The 15,269-nt window shown below is 41.4% G+C and overlaps 1 gene segment (V, D, J or C); it reads left to right on the top strand.

Annotated features, from left to right (window-relative positions):
* The first annotated feature begins 2,530 nt into the window (after positions 1 to 2,530).
* On the top strand, positions 2,531 to 12,676 carry LOC136628903 (T cell receptor alpha variable 3-like). The segment is given in 2 exon segments: positions 2,531 to 2,606; positions 12,357 to 12,676. Coding segments are annotated over 2 exon segments (396 nt in total).
* Positions 12,677 to 15,269: the final 2,593 nt, after the last annotated feature.

Here is a 15,269-nt window from a genome sequence, read left to right on the forward strand (position 1 = left end):
ATGAGCACAAATAATAATAATTTAAGATGGACAATTCTACTTCAGTATATTTTAGTAATATTTGTGTTTCTCATTTCAATTTCATTTATTTAAATTAATTTATTTAAATGTTTGCAATGATTTTGTCTTTCCCAGATGTGCAGTCAGATACTCAGGTGTCACAGGATCCTGATCTTCATGCCATCGAAGACCAAGAAATCACCCTGAAATGTATTCACAAAATAAAAGGTTACCGCCTTCTGATCTGGTACAAGCACATTCCTGGACTGGGACCAGAGATTTGCGCTCATGGAGTGGACTCAGCTGTTAATGCGCACCCAAGATACTCCATGACAATGAATAGAAGCTCTCTCACTACCCAGCTTCATATAAAGAATGTGAGAGGGGAAGACGCAGCTGTGTATTACTGTGCAGTAGATGACACAGTGACACTGACACACTGACACCCTGTACAAGAACCAGGAAACCACCAGACACAATACAGAACACAACCAAAAAATACAGAATATTATGTGCTTACTATATATACTACCATCATCTTAGTGAAAATACAATAATCAGAATGTGCATAGAAATAAATGTATTTAATAAGCATACAGCTTACACCTGTAAAGGCTTGTCTTATGGTGCATTACATGGCACTGTATTCTCCACTACAAGCAATGCAGACAGATGCACAGTACACAGAGGAGCATAAATTTAAATGGGCAACTTATTATTGATCATTATAGCACAGATTCAATATAACTGTGTAGATGAAGCCTAAAGAATAGTGATCCGGGGATCTATAGCACTCCTCGAATACCTATATGTTCATCAGCTTATTACACTGCAGCCAAGCAGTCAATAATCTGTTTTTTTATAGTCAATACACTAAGACTACTTTCACACGGGTGAGGGCGATGTCAGGCCGTAATTCACCATCCATGTGAAAGCCCAATGGGCAGAGAAGGTTTCACAACTCTGATGCTTTGAAGAAATTACAAACTGGGAAAATAGTACAAGACACACATTTTTAAACAATTGGAAAACCTGGTATGAATAAATCACTTCAAAGAATCTCAGCTTTTGACCATGAACCTCACCTCATATAATTTACTAAGGCCGCCTGCAGACGAGCGGGTCGGATCTGGCAGCGAGAATTCTCGCCGCGGGACCCGACCCGAGCGCCTGCAGAGACGAGCGCGTACTCACCCGCGCCCGGCGGCCCCGACTCTTTCATGTGCCGGCTGTGGCGCAGCCGGCGCATGCGCAGACCGGAGCCGGCGGCCGGGTGAGTGCGTGCCCAGCACAAAAATAGGACATGCCGCGGTTTGTTTGCCGCGTGAGATTTTGCGTGGCCAAACCGCGGCCGTCTGCATAGGAGTGCGTATTGTAATGCACTCCTATGCAAACTTTCAGTGGCGGAAATCCCGCGGGAAATACCGCCGCGGGATTTCCGCCCGTGTGCAGGCGGCCTAAGTCATATATTCCCACATCCTCTAATCCTCCTCAGGAGATCACTCAAACATATTTGGAGAATTCAGATAATTATCTTATTGACCAAATAACAACGACAGATTCAATTATATGTGACTGCCTTAACAGGTTACATTATTGCTTTCTTTGTTTATGTTTTGATTTTTTGTTTATGCTTTATCCAAATACTCATATTGCAGGAAAGTCTAGACCTCTTCTACACTTAAATAATACAAATATATTAGCAATTTTGTGTTAACAAATAATTAAATGTATAACTTCTGATAGGGACCTACTTGTCTCATTTTATTTTGCATCTTCCAGGTCTTTCAGCCTGAAGTTTTGTAACCTGCATTGTCAATTTGAGATGTACTCAATAAAATAAGATTGATTACAAAGTCCCAGTAATGGGAGGCGTTTTTCATGTGAAAACAGCCTCGCATCACTGCGGGGATTCCCTTCATCCCTGCCGCGGCTGTCACAGCCCCGGCAGAGGTTCATAGAGTTCTCCCATTGATTTCAATGTGGCCGGCGCTACTGCCACTAACTCCATTTAAGACAATCGGCTATATTGCAGCTAGATAGAGCATGATGCGATGAGTTTCCTATATAGCATCCCATCACGGTGTAATGCAGGAAAACATCGCTCATGTGTATGAACCCATTCAAATGAATGGGGTTCATATTTGTGTGAGATTTGTGTGTTTCGCAATGCACAAATCTTGCACAATTTTCTCGGCTATGTGACACCGGCCTAAAGCCCAATGTCCACGGGCAGATTTTAATTATAAAATCCACGCACATCTCCTGCACGGGAGATCCACAGCTCTAGAAGCCCATAGGGATGCATTAGCATCCGCAAGGCAATTTAAAGCAAGTGGATGTGATTTATTCCCGGCTTGCAAAATCGCAGCATGCTTCATTTTGTCTGTGGATCCCGCGGGATGGCTCCCATTGATGTCAATGGAAGCCGTTCTATCCACAGCACAGCCACAGCTGTCATTATGGCTGTGCCATGGATCAGCGGGACAGCAGGATATAAAAAAAATAATAATTGCACCGTGCCTGCGGCATGTCGGGATGCATCCGCCGTGCTAAAGAAAGAAGATCTGCCCGGCACAGTCGAGATCCGCGCTGGAGCCAGAGAGGTAACAAAACCTTTTTTCCTCGTCATGGCCGTGGGAATCCATGCGTGCAAGTGGATATTGCACCTGTGGATTCTCTTACATTGGCAGGTTTCCTGCCTAAACAAGTAACAATCAATGATAAAACAAGTTGATCGATACAGATATACAACAACGACAATTCGATCACACCATGTGATCCTTCTCAATGCTTGAGAAAGATCACATAGCATGATCGAAACGTCGTTGTTGTATATCTCTATGGAGGAATAAAGGCTTTCTTTTACGTATGTCTGGCACTTATGCATACTGCTGCGGATCTATCCTTTGATGTATTGTTGCTTGGGAGTGACGGTTCGGGCTCCCTCAACTGCGGCTGGTGCATCACTGCTCTTTTTGGTCCCACCCTGATGTGATTTTATTGAGTGCTGCTGAAAAACTTTGTGGATTACATCCTGAAGGTTCGGGGTTTGTATGGAGGGGAATTGGGTGACGATCCTGCTCCATACAATGCATGTCCCGACTGTTTTTTTACAGCTGACACCCACCCGCAATAGGTGCTAATCGCAGTTTTAACCCTTTAGATATCACTGTCAATTCTGACAGTGGTACTTAAATACCTTGATCAGTGTTCAAGGGTCCCGAATGACCCAATGCCATGAGATTGTTGGGTTCAGTTCAGTTGCCATGACAGCCTTCTGAAATTCCCCAGGGTTGCCATTGCAAATTGCCAAGCCTGTGACGTGCCTTGATTGCCCGTCAGATCGCGGATAATGTAATACTATGGTATTACATCATACTGCAGGAGTGATCAAATCATTGCAAGTTTATGTCCCCTGTGAAAATATGTGAAAATCAGTCTAAAAAAGTTTTATTAGTTAATAAAAGGTAATAAAAGTTTAAACCCACTCCTTTTCCCATATTTATCATTTAAAAAAATGTAAATAAAAAAGCAAAAAACATATTTCGTATCACTGTCCATAAAGGTTCGATCTATCAAAATAACACATTATTTACCCCGCACGGTAAACGCTACAAAAAAATAAAAAAAACTGCACTTTTTTGGTCACCCAGTCTCCAAAAAAAAATGTAATAAAACGTAATCAAAACATTGCATGTACTCCAAAATGGTACCAATAGAAACTAGATTACATCCCACAAAAATGGAAAAATAAAAAAGTTATGGCTGTCAGAAAATAGATTTATTTTTTCCAAAGATATTTTATTTTTTAAAAGTAGTACAGCAAAGGTAACGTACTGACCCATAGAATAAAGTTATATTGCTATTTTTCTGCAGCTTGTACAAGTAGAGAAAAGAACCCCCCCTTCCCCAAAGATGGTGGCATTGCATTTTTTTTTCTATTTGACTCCACTTAGAATTTTTAAGAAGTTTTTCAGTACATTCTATGGTACATTAAATAATAACAACAAAAGGGAAAAAAACACTTACAGAAAATTACAAATGGTAAGTACCGTATAAGTTCTTGTGCACACTCAGATGCTGTCAGGTCTGCTTCAAGTATGCAATAACTGTAAAGAAAAACACCCACTTGGCAATTTTCACACCACACTACTAGGAACCCCTGAAGTATGAGGAAAATAACAAAGGAGGGAGACTTTCCTGAAAGGGAACGAGGGGGTGACAACCCCTGCCTCCTAGTGGATGGCCTGCCCTGATAAGGACACATGCAACCCTCATGCCTGTGCCACTCACTAACACTGATAAATGAAAAGAAGAACCCTCATATGAGTAAACAAAAGCTTTGCATTGGGAATTGGGTAACAGGTTGTTATGGTTTGGGACCTGTGTAGGTCAGATATTCCCAAGTCAGGGATTTCTAGGGACGCATAATACAATGTACCATGAAAGTGTAATTATTTTTCTTTTTTTTTTTTTTTTTTTTTGGGGGGGGGGGTATCTGAGTAGCACATGGATATAATAACAAATTCACTTCTGCTCTCAAACTACTAACACCCACTTGTCTGTTTGTATGTGAGTGAATGAGTCTTACAGCTCGGCTCCCTAGCAATGCCATAGCCCTAGCCCTGGTGATGTCAAAGCCCCGCCCCTGGCGATATCATAGCCCAATCCCTGGCATCGTCGTAGCTCCACCCCCTGGCGCCGTTATGGCAGGTCCTAACACACTGAGAATACAACTAAGCCATTATTATGTCAGGCAAAACTCAGCGGTCCTGACAGGAGACACTGACCTCCCGTCACCACAGAGATCCGGCAGGCTGAAGGATCTGTGGTGACGTCACTGCTGTGGGAGGAGCCTTTCTGGAGTTTGGTAGTACTGTATACTGGATAAGCCATCAGAACTACCAGGACCTGTGATGATGTCCCCATCATGTGATCACCTGTGTGGGTGGAGTCAGGGATAACATGACCAGGGGCATATCACTGTATTCCAGGAGCTGTGTGTGTCATGTGTGCAGTCTGCATAAATGTAGTGGAGCTGCGAGTGGCTGTTTGTCTAATGTGCTGTGCGTGTAAAGTGTATAGTCAGCCTTGATGTATGTCATGTTTTAGAGCTGAGTTTGCAACATGCGCATGTACTGTGGCACAGCTGTGTCTGTCACGCGCATATAATGTAGCAGAGCTGTGTTAGTACCATGCACATGTCATGTACCAAAGCTGTGTCTGTGACGGGCATGTCATGTAGCAGAGCTGTGTCTGTCAGGCGCATGGCATGTAGCACAGCCTTATGTGTCTGTCACACGCCCATGTACCACACCTGTGTTTGTGACATGCACGTAGCAAAGCTGTGTGGCGTATTGCGCCACCAGAAACACTGGTACTATAATTTCATAATAATTACTAGTATTTACTCACAGGGCAAAACAGCAATGCAGATAATAATGCAAATCATAAGAATGTTCTAATTATGTATCCCTATAGTCTCCTTTGGAAATGTTCACAGGCAAACAAGAACATAAGTTAAAAAATATCACTTGGAAAACAGTTTATCTTAAAACTGGCCAAAGGTGAACAGAAAAGTATTTAACCCCTTAGTGACAGCCCCATCGGGAAACTACATCCTGCCTGAGTGGGCTTTATTCCTAGAGGACGTAGAATTATGGGTCCTCTTAGGATTAATGCCCCTCAGGCTCTGGATGTAACAGCTCCATGCTGTCGGTGCCTGCAGGTAGCCGACAGCATGGAGCTGTCATTCTGGGCTGCGGGCACCTGAAGGCTCCTGAAGGTAGCCGGGAACCAGCAGATGTCCCCGGGGATCGCGACGAGCGATCCCCGGGCCCGCAATCGCCGCTATCCAGTGGATAGCGGCAATCGTGAAAAAGTTTTTAAAAAAGTAAAAATAAAGTTAATTTCACCTCCCCTCATGGATCGGACCCATGAGGGGAGGTGAAAATACTCACCCACGGTCCTCAGAGGTGTCCTGGTCTTCCGGGACCTGAGTCCCCTTCTGCGCATGCGCGCCCGATGTCAATCACCGGGTGCGTACACAAACGGGTTCTGGACCCAGGAAATTTAAAATCCTTCTGCTCCTGGCTGTCAATGGATAACAGTTATCATTGAAAGTGTAAAAAGAGTTTTTAAAAAAGTGTAAAAAAAGAGTTTGAAGGAGTAAAAAAAAAAAAAGTTTTAAATGCTTACATTTCATCTGTGGGGGTTTGTAGGGGGTCATTTGTGGGGGTTCTTTATAGTTTTGGCCGCTCAAGGGCTCCATAAGTGGGCAATGGGGCCTGGAATTTATTCAGTTGTACCCTGAAATCCAACCTGTGTTCCTACCATTATAGGCCTTGCCATGTGTCCTGTAAGTAGATTAGGGCCACTATGGGTATGTTTCTGAATACGGCACAAACAGGGGTATCCATTTTGGGGTGCAAGTCTTCATTCATATGTGTGTTGTACAAAATAAACAGTTTTTAAATTGACACAATTGCCAAAAAAATGAAAATCGTACTTTTTTTCCTACTGCTTTGCTTAGATTTATTCAAAAATTGCATGGTGAAAATTCGCAGTAGACCCCTAGATGAATTCATTAAGGGGTCTAGTTTTCAAAATGGGGTCATTTGTGGGAGTTCTCTACGGTTTTGGCCGCTCAAGGGCTCTACAAGTGGGCAATGGGGCTTAAATCACCTTCATGCAAAATGTCTGTTCTGAAAACCACCGATTACTCCTTTCTTTTTGGGCCCATTGTGCATCCAGACATAAGATTAGGGCCACATTGAGTATGTCTCTGAACACGGGAGAAACAGGGGTATCCATTTTGGGGTGTAAGTCTTCATTCATGTGTGTGCTATACAAAAAAAGCTGTTTTTAATATGACAGAATTGCCAAAAAACGAAACTCATAATTTTTCCTTTTGCTTTGCTTGAATTCATTCAAAAACTGTGGGGTCAAAATGGGCAGTACACCCCTAGATCAATTCGTTAAAGGGTCTAGTTTTCAAAATGGGGTCATTTGTGGGGGTTTTCTATGGTTTTGGTCGCTCAACAGCTCTACAAGTGGGCAATGGGGCATGAAAAGCCTTCAAGCTAAATTTCTGTTCGGAAAGCCACCGACTACTCCTTTAATTTAGGGACCCGTTGTGCATCCAGGCATAAGATTAGGGCCACAATGGGTATATTTCTGAAAATAGGACAAACAAGGGTATCCATTTTGGGGTGTCACTCCTTATTCTCATGTGCACTATAGAAAAAAAATGTCTTTAAAATGACATATTTTCAAAAATGTAAATTTTTATTTTTTCTCTTCTAAATTGCATTAACTCCTGAAAAAAAACTGTGGGTTCAAAATACTCCTGAACCCCCTCAGTGAATACATTAAGGGGAGGTAGTTTTTAAATTGGGGTCATTTGTGGGGGTATCTATCATTCTGACACCTATGAGCCTTTGCAATCTTGGCTTGGTGCAGGAAAACAAAGTGTTCCTCAAAATGCTGAAAAGTAAAGTTAAATTTATACATCTCCTAAATGGTTAAAAAAAAACAAGAACGTTTTTCAAATGTGCGTCCAGAATAAAGTAAACTGATGGAAATATATACCTTAGCAAAAATGACAATTTTTTCTAACTTTTCCCAATATTGGCACTTTTAATAAATATTCTTAAATTCTATCAGTCTATTTTTTCCATCTAAATGAAGCACAACATGTGGCGAAAAAACAATGTCAGAATCACTGGGATATGCAAAGCCTTTATGGAGTTATGCTATGTTAAGTGACACATGTCAGATTTTCAAAATTTGGCTCCATCACTAAGGCGCAAACAGGCTTCGTCACTAAGGGGTTAATTAAGAATCTTAGAAATGTTTTTCCAATAGTGATTAATCATACACAATTTCACACAATTCCATATTTGTACCACAGGATGGCAGCAGCATACATATATTACATTTATTTAGGGACTCTTTCCTAACTGGTTTTATATCACCTATACATGAGTAGCAAAATGTGTTTATGACTTGCATGTTAACTGCATGCATATATTAATTGTCCTAATTACTTCTTACTATTAGTGCACCCAAATGTTTAATACATTCCTATAGACGTGAATGAGACTGTATTGCACGTACATATATGTGGAGATCTCCAAGCTAGAAGTTCGGAAAGCACAGTGATTTATTCTTGTGATTTGTCGGGATCCTCCAGCAGCTCATGATCAAAGATTTCCCAAAACGGAGATACAATTTAATCTGTTAATTAGATCAAGTCTGCAATTTTGAAGTTAAAAGAATATGAATTCCATAGTGATATCTTCACTTGTATGAACTGATTTAGTGTTTCAGGTTTACAATATAAAATCCTTTACAGGAAGATATTGGACTGATGAATAGCAGGCTGGAGGGGACAGATTTCCCAGTGACACTTTTATAGGTAGAATCTTCTGCCATTGGATGACTAGTTTTGCACATAATCCCCTCCCCCATAAACTTCCTGCAGTCAGAGCCTTTCATACTGTAGATTCTCTGGGCTTCTTCATTGCTCCCCGAGACTCCAACAAACATGTCCAGTTCAGCCTTCCTTTATCCTCTTCTTGTAGCATCTTTATTATGTAAGGTTCTATATATTGTCTTTGGATGTCCAGTCAACATGTTCCACTTTCAACATTTAAAGGACTCATTTTGTCTTTTGATTATATTGATACCAGAAGTTATATTTGCTCTTTATTACATTTACAGATGTGTTTGCTATAACTATTTCTACAATCTTTCTTTCAGATTGTACTTTTGGCCAGACCGTCACCCAGTCGCCCCTGAATGCATTAATCTGTGAAGGAGGGGAGGTCACACTAGGCTGTAGCTATGATCAGGTAGCTACTACTATGTTTTGGTACATACAGAAACCAGGTCAGACAATTAAGCTATTACTCAGTGCTTTTGTGGACTCAGATCTGGAAGAAGAATACAGAGGTCGCATGTTTCCTTTCTTTGACAAGACAAACAGAAAATTCCGCCTGAATATCAGCAACTTAAGGATGTCTGACACTGCGATGTATTACTGTGTGTTCAGCGCCACACTGTACTAGGTACATGGGCAGGATGTATAATAACCTGCAGTGTCTGCCACCTGATACATCAGCCAAAATGTATGCTTACATGTACACCCTCCGTCGCTGGGGAAGGGGTGTGGAGTGGGCTCAAGTGTTAGCAGCTGACACTTGCTGACAATGGTCATGATTGAAGGTTGCTCTGTTCACGGTTGTTTAAAAACTTAGGTGCAGCGGTCTATGTGGATTGCTGCATCTAAGCTGTTAGACAGAAGGAATCCCTTCATCGCCCCCATCAGCTAAGCTGCAATTCTGGATTGATTACCAAAGGGATAATATGGCACCCTGGGGTCTAGTGAAGGCTCCTAGCCCTGTCATGGATTTATGCCTATTAAGCCCTGCATGTGGGTGACTTAATACATATAAAATTAGGTTTATGTTACCACATTCTGACATCCACAACCTTTTTTTTTTCCTATTGTTGGAGCTGCATAAAGGCTTCTTTTTTGCATGATGAGCTGTAGCTTTTTATCGGTACCACAAAATAAGGCAAGCTATAGGAGCTTAAAGCTTATGGAGGGAACTTCCGCTTCTGAAACATGTTGGAACTGATCCTGTACATCCATCATATCAGACTTAGGGCTAGTTCACACTAGTACAAGAGATTCCTGTTTACTAGCTATATTTGGGAAACAGAATAATGGTGACCATTGGCCTAATGAATCCGTATTATGATGGATCAAAACGGTGCAGAACTGACCCCATCAACTATAATAGAGTCCATTTGGTTTTCAGCCAGCCAACTAGGATTTCACAGGCTAAATAGCACAGCATATTGCACCTTTTCAATGTTTTTCATAGAAATCAGATCCTCCAATGATGATGTCAACAATCTATCAGGGAGATCAGTGAGCAAAATTATAAATCCATGGATTGTAATAATTATTCCGGATATCAAAGTCTATCAGTGATCAAACTGCTTGTTTTTAACTTTTATTGGTATCCTTTTGGGGCATATACAATAGAAGCATCTACAATAGATGTACATCAACTCATTATCTTGGTCACACCTCCTAAGTTTTGGTCACACCTAATCCTGTGTTGCCTGCCCAAGCACTCATAGAAAGTAAAGCAAATGGTATTCCTAAATTGCTCTAAATTGCCTCTGCATACTACCTGCACAGTGGTACCACCGGTCAGCTATTTACCAGTGTTGAGAAATGAGAAAAAGTAGCTCAAGAGGTTTTGCAAATATTATAAAAATATCAATGCAAAATATCCCAAACCATTGTCTGCACCCCAACCCCAGCCCACCATAATTAGCAAAAACACATGTCATGCCTCAGCACTCAAATACATTTAGTACCTGAAACAATTTCCCAACTTCCTTAAAGGGCAAGGTTCTTCAAAGGTTTGATCAAAATATGTGGACCAATCTGCAACCAGCATTCAGATACATCCTGCTCCAACATAATAAGCTACAATATTAATCCAACCACAGAAGTGTTCAGCTCTGCAATAATAAATGAACTAATCCATAGCGTTAATATGAGAATGTTTTAGAGAATATGGAGACATGTCAACTTACCTGGTATTACAATTTGTGGCCTCTGACTTACCCATCATGTCAGCCACATATTGTTCTCACAGCCTGAAGGGTTTGTGCACATTCATGACCATACTATTAAGGGCCAGTTTGCCTCATATAAAGACTTTCTCCTCTTATGATCTATCACCCCTGGGTATATCGGGCATCTTTTCCCTATATAGGGTGTCTGAGCATTTAGGTTCTTTTGGTCTGTCTGAATGTGTGCTTTCTGGTTTGGTCTATCTCCTTGATTTCTAGATATTTGACTATTACTTTTGATTATTATAGTGGTCCCAGACACCAATGACGGGTGTATGGTTGCCATGGAAACCCATCGGCCCTCCTCGATTACGTGTCGTGATCACATAGGGAGCACCCTTCATCTGTAAACCATTTACATGCTGCGATGAAGATTGATTGCACCATATAAGGGGTTACAAGGAAGGATCAATGTTCTCACATCCAGACTCTTTTGTGGAGGGCATGGGCCCAGCTTCTGAAGCCGCACCATTCACAGGATGTAAGTGTACGCCCATGATGACGAAGCAAGTCTGCAAAACAGGCACACCTTGCTTGTGTCAAGTTTATAATAAAAAGATAGCAGCTGCTCTGGAAATCATGACACGTCACACTCAGTTTGGTGTAACCAGAATGATCTCCAATTTGTTTTATCATACAGCAAAGCTTTATAATTTAAAATCAAAGGTGTGCCTATATACCCAATAAGGAAACAAGGGTGTAATCTTTTTTACAAAAACATGTTTATAGAACATTAGTTCTGCTTTGTCATCTTATTTTTGCTGTTCCAGCGCACCCACAATGACATCAATCATTTCTCATCAAGGGTGTTTCCACTGTCTGTGTCATCTAGATAAATGTCTAAAGCAGCTATGCTAGACTACGCCAGTATCTAGAAACCACTTTATATAAAATATCTGTGCCCAGCTTTCTTAAAGCTTCATATACAGTTTTGATCATATAAAGAAATATAAAGATGGAGTCGGCTTTGCTACACAATTATATATATTCTCTAACACACATTCACAGGTATTCCTTCCTAGTCAGGGCTCTACGACTAATCGACTAATGCTCAAGCGGTCCCCAACAATCTTGTGGAGACCACACCTTGAAATAAAAGCAGAGACATTAATGCTGTTAACTTTGAAATGTTTACTTGAGAGAAACCCAAACAATACTCAGTGGATAGTTGCTTGAAGTGAATTATAGTCATTCAGTTCCATGGACCACTTTACTTTTACCCAAATAAGCAAGAAAATGTGGTCTTCCACTACATGTAGATAGTTGTTTAAGTGAGGTTATTCAGGGTAGAGGAGAAAGAAGGGGGGGGTGGATGACACCCTGTGTTTGCCCCTGTATAGCGCACAATATCCTCTACTCATATCCTGTCATAAAAATAACAACCACTGACAGATTTGACAGCTGCCTAACAATGAGCTCTGGGTAAATGCTGAGAGGTGAGATCTTTGATATGTTCAGGCACATCTTCATTTGTTGAGGAAGTGACAGAATCAGGAGACAAGAACTCGCTCTCATTTCTTTCTTCTACTCTGGTATATACACAAGTAGAGCCATGTACCTCACAATCATCATCTTTACCTCTGGGACGTTCCTTATAGGTAATCAATATATATAATATAAAGCAATATGATATATCATATAACATAATAAAAATATAATATATGTTGCTTATTCATACTGTCTTCTATCCACAGGTAAAGGTGATGGACAAACTGTAAACCAGACATGGGCCTGGCAGAATGTCCCCTCTGGGCAGCCTATACTCTTGGAATGTACCTACAAAGTATCTGGCATCGCTTACGTATTTTGGTATGTGCAGTATCCGGGGAAAGAGCCATTGATGCTGGTCAATGACCTGATGCAGAAGACCAACAAAGGATTTTCAGTGATACACCATAAGGACAAAACAGCTTCAAACCTGAAGAAGGACAATGTGGAAGTCACTGACAGCGGTGTCAACTTCTGTGCAGTGGAGGACACAGTGAATAAACCCCAGGGCTCACCTGTCACATAACTGCTGCACCGATTTCCTTCTTACATGATATGGTACTACAATGTCAGTTACCCATGAGTGATGTTAGCAATGGATGTTACCCATTAACTAACATTCAGTACAGAGGGGCAATGATAACTCTTGTGATTTTGTAATAATTTAGCCCCCAAGTTGAGATCTCTGTGGGCCCAGGCAGTGGCACAACAATGGCCACTAATGTTCGGAGCCAGGTTGGAGCTAAAAACAAGCCCTGGCTAACAAATAACAGCAGTCCGCATGTCTTATATAAGCACATACCATACACTGACTATGTACAAGCATATATACACAATTATTTACTTACATATATATACACTAAATATATATAAGCAGATATATTGCACATACTCACCAAATACATACACAGTATCAATACCAAGTTGCATACATGAGGAAATACAGTGGAGCCTCTTTTAGACGACCACCGAAAATTGTGCAGAACATTATCTTTGATTTGGAGCGGAAGGGGGTCTCTTAAAGAGAAAAGTCTAGCAAATACTGACATTTAATATATGCACAAATAAATAGACAAAGTGATGAAACACCCCAAGATCATGCCATCAATGACATAAATAGCAAGTATTTTATAATACTATTGTAGACAGCAGCTGGGTAGAGGCGGGAGGAGCTGTGAAATAGCAAGCGCACCATGGTATTTGTAGTTCATTTGCACTGAGCAGCGGACTGTATCCTTTACCTCACAGTATGCCTCTTTCAACATTAGGAGGAGCTGAAAATTAAAATAAAACAGACACTCTGAACAGTGGCATGCCGCCAATGTAGGTAGACCACACGACTACTATGGGGATTGTGGGAAAGGAGGGATTCCCTCTTTCCCTGAACATTCAGCAGCACGGTCTCACTTAACTTCCAGCTGCTGGGAATACTGCTGTCCCAGTCAGTGCAGGCTGCTCCTTCCCATCTCTCCACAGTACTACACTGAGGGCAGGAAGGAGAGGGAGGAGGAGCCTGTACTGCTGCTCCACTTTTAGAAGGAAATGGGAGATGCAATGGAGGGACCCCAGTGCTTTGGGGGGACCACAGAAGTAGGAATCAAGTGGATCATGGAGTGGGGACCCAAGGCTATGGAAGTGTAGTGGCCCAGAGTGGGTTATCTTTGAGTGGTGGTTGCCCATCTCCTGTAGTCTGTCTTTTGTTTGTCTGTACATGTATTTGTCTGTCTGTGTTCTGTGTTGGTGCTGTGTTGGTGCTAATCTTTGTGGTGGTTAATCTGTCTCCTCTAACTTGTGGTGTGAGTTGTGATTGAAGGGTTAGACAAGCTAGGAGGTGGAGTCTAGGGTAGATGCAGAGAGGTCGTGGTCACACATTCCCTACTAATCTAGTGGATCAAGGGACAAGTTGAGTGTAAGGCAAGAATTTACAGAGTGTGCTGTAACAAACAAAGGAAAGACAGAGCAAGCAATGCAAGAATGAGTTGTATGTGTTCCTCTCCATGTCAGGAGTGTAACCCTGGAGAATGTCCATCGGATAACTGAGACTCATGATGTCTGAATGTCGGGAGTGAAAATATACAAGGAGTGTTTTGTCTAAAGACTGTTAAAGTGTTTTTGTACTTGAAAAATTAGTTAGTAAAGAAAACCGTGTCCCTCCGGATTAAAACTAACATTTGACTATGGACTCTTTTATTCAATACGGGTAACAGCTCACCCGGGAAGGAGCACTGGCATCACATGACAGATAAGCAATGGACTGATTGACACAGTTGTTAATAGCGGGCCTTGAGCAAGGTTTGGCAGGCCACAGCTTTGTATCCACGGGGAAGAGGCAGTAGAGCCACTCGTTACATACCATCTACAGAGGATCAGAAAGGGGAGATTTGAGTGCGGTGGGAGTTGGGGACGGACAGAGCGGGGATTGGTATCTGACTATGATATGGTGACTGCTTTATTTTGAGGTACCTTAGAGCTGAGGTGCTGTATCTAAACCTGCTGCATTGTAGATATTCTGCCTTGAATATGTATATTTGTTTATGGAGGGGCCTCAGTTCAATGTTTTCCTTTGGGGCACTATAATTTGTACACCCATTGCTGTAAATTAATTTTTTTCCAATATATGATTTTGTACTACAATGTAGATATTTTATACTAATTTATATAGCACATACATACTCCACAGAACAGTACACAGACTGTCATCACTTATATTGGGCCCTGTCCCCATGGGGGCTTACAATCTATATTCACCTATTAGTATGTTTTTGGAGTGTGGGAGGAAAACTGAGTACCCAGAGGAAACCTATGCAAACATAGGGGAAAGCATGCAAACTTCATGCAGATGTTGGCCTTAGTCAGAATTAAACCTACAGCTGTAAAGCAACAGTACTACCCACTGAGCCACAATAGGTTATTCGGTGATGTTGCCAGATGGTTCAACTTTTTGAAAATAATTTAACACAACAGAATAACTTAAATATCCATAGAAAACCTTAAAGAGTAGAGTGAACAAAATAAATACACTACCCACCTATGAAATTCCTTCCAGTGTTTAAGAGTAAACATAAGATCTATAACGCCGGGGCTCCTACCTATCAATTTTTCTAACTAACCCCGAGCTT

This window comes from Eleutherodactylus coqui, chromosome 5 (assembly GCF_035609145.1).
Source record: "Eleutherodactylus coqui strain aEleCoq1 chromosome 5, aEleCoq1.hap1, whole genome shotgun sequence".
In the NCBI taxonomy this organism is placed as follows: Eukaryota; Metazoa; Chordata; class Amphibia; order Anura; family Eleutherodactylidae; genus Eleutherodactylus; species Eleutherodactylus coqui.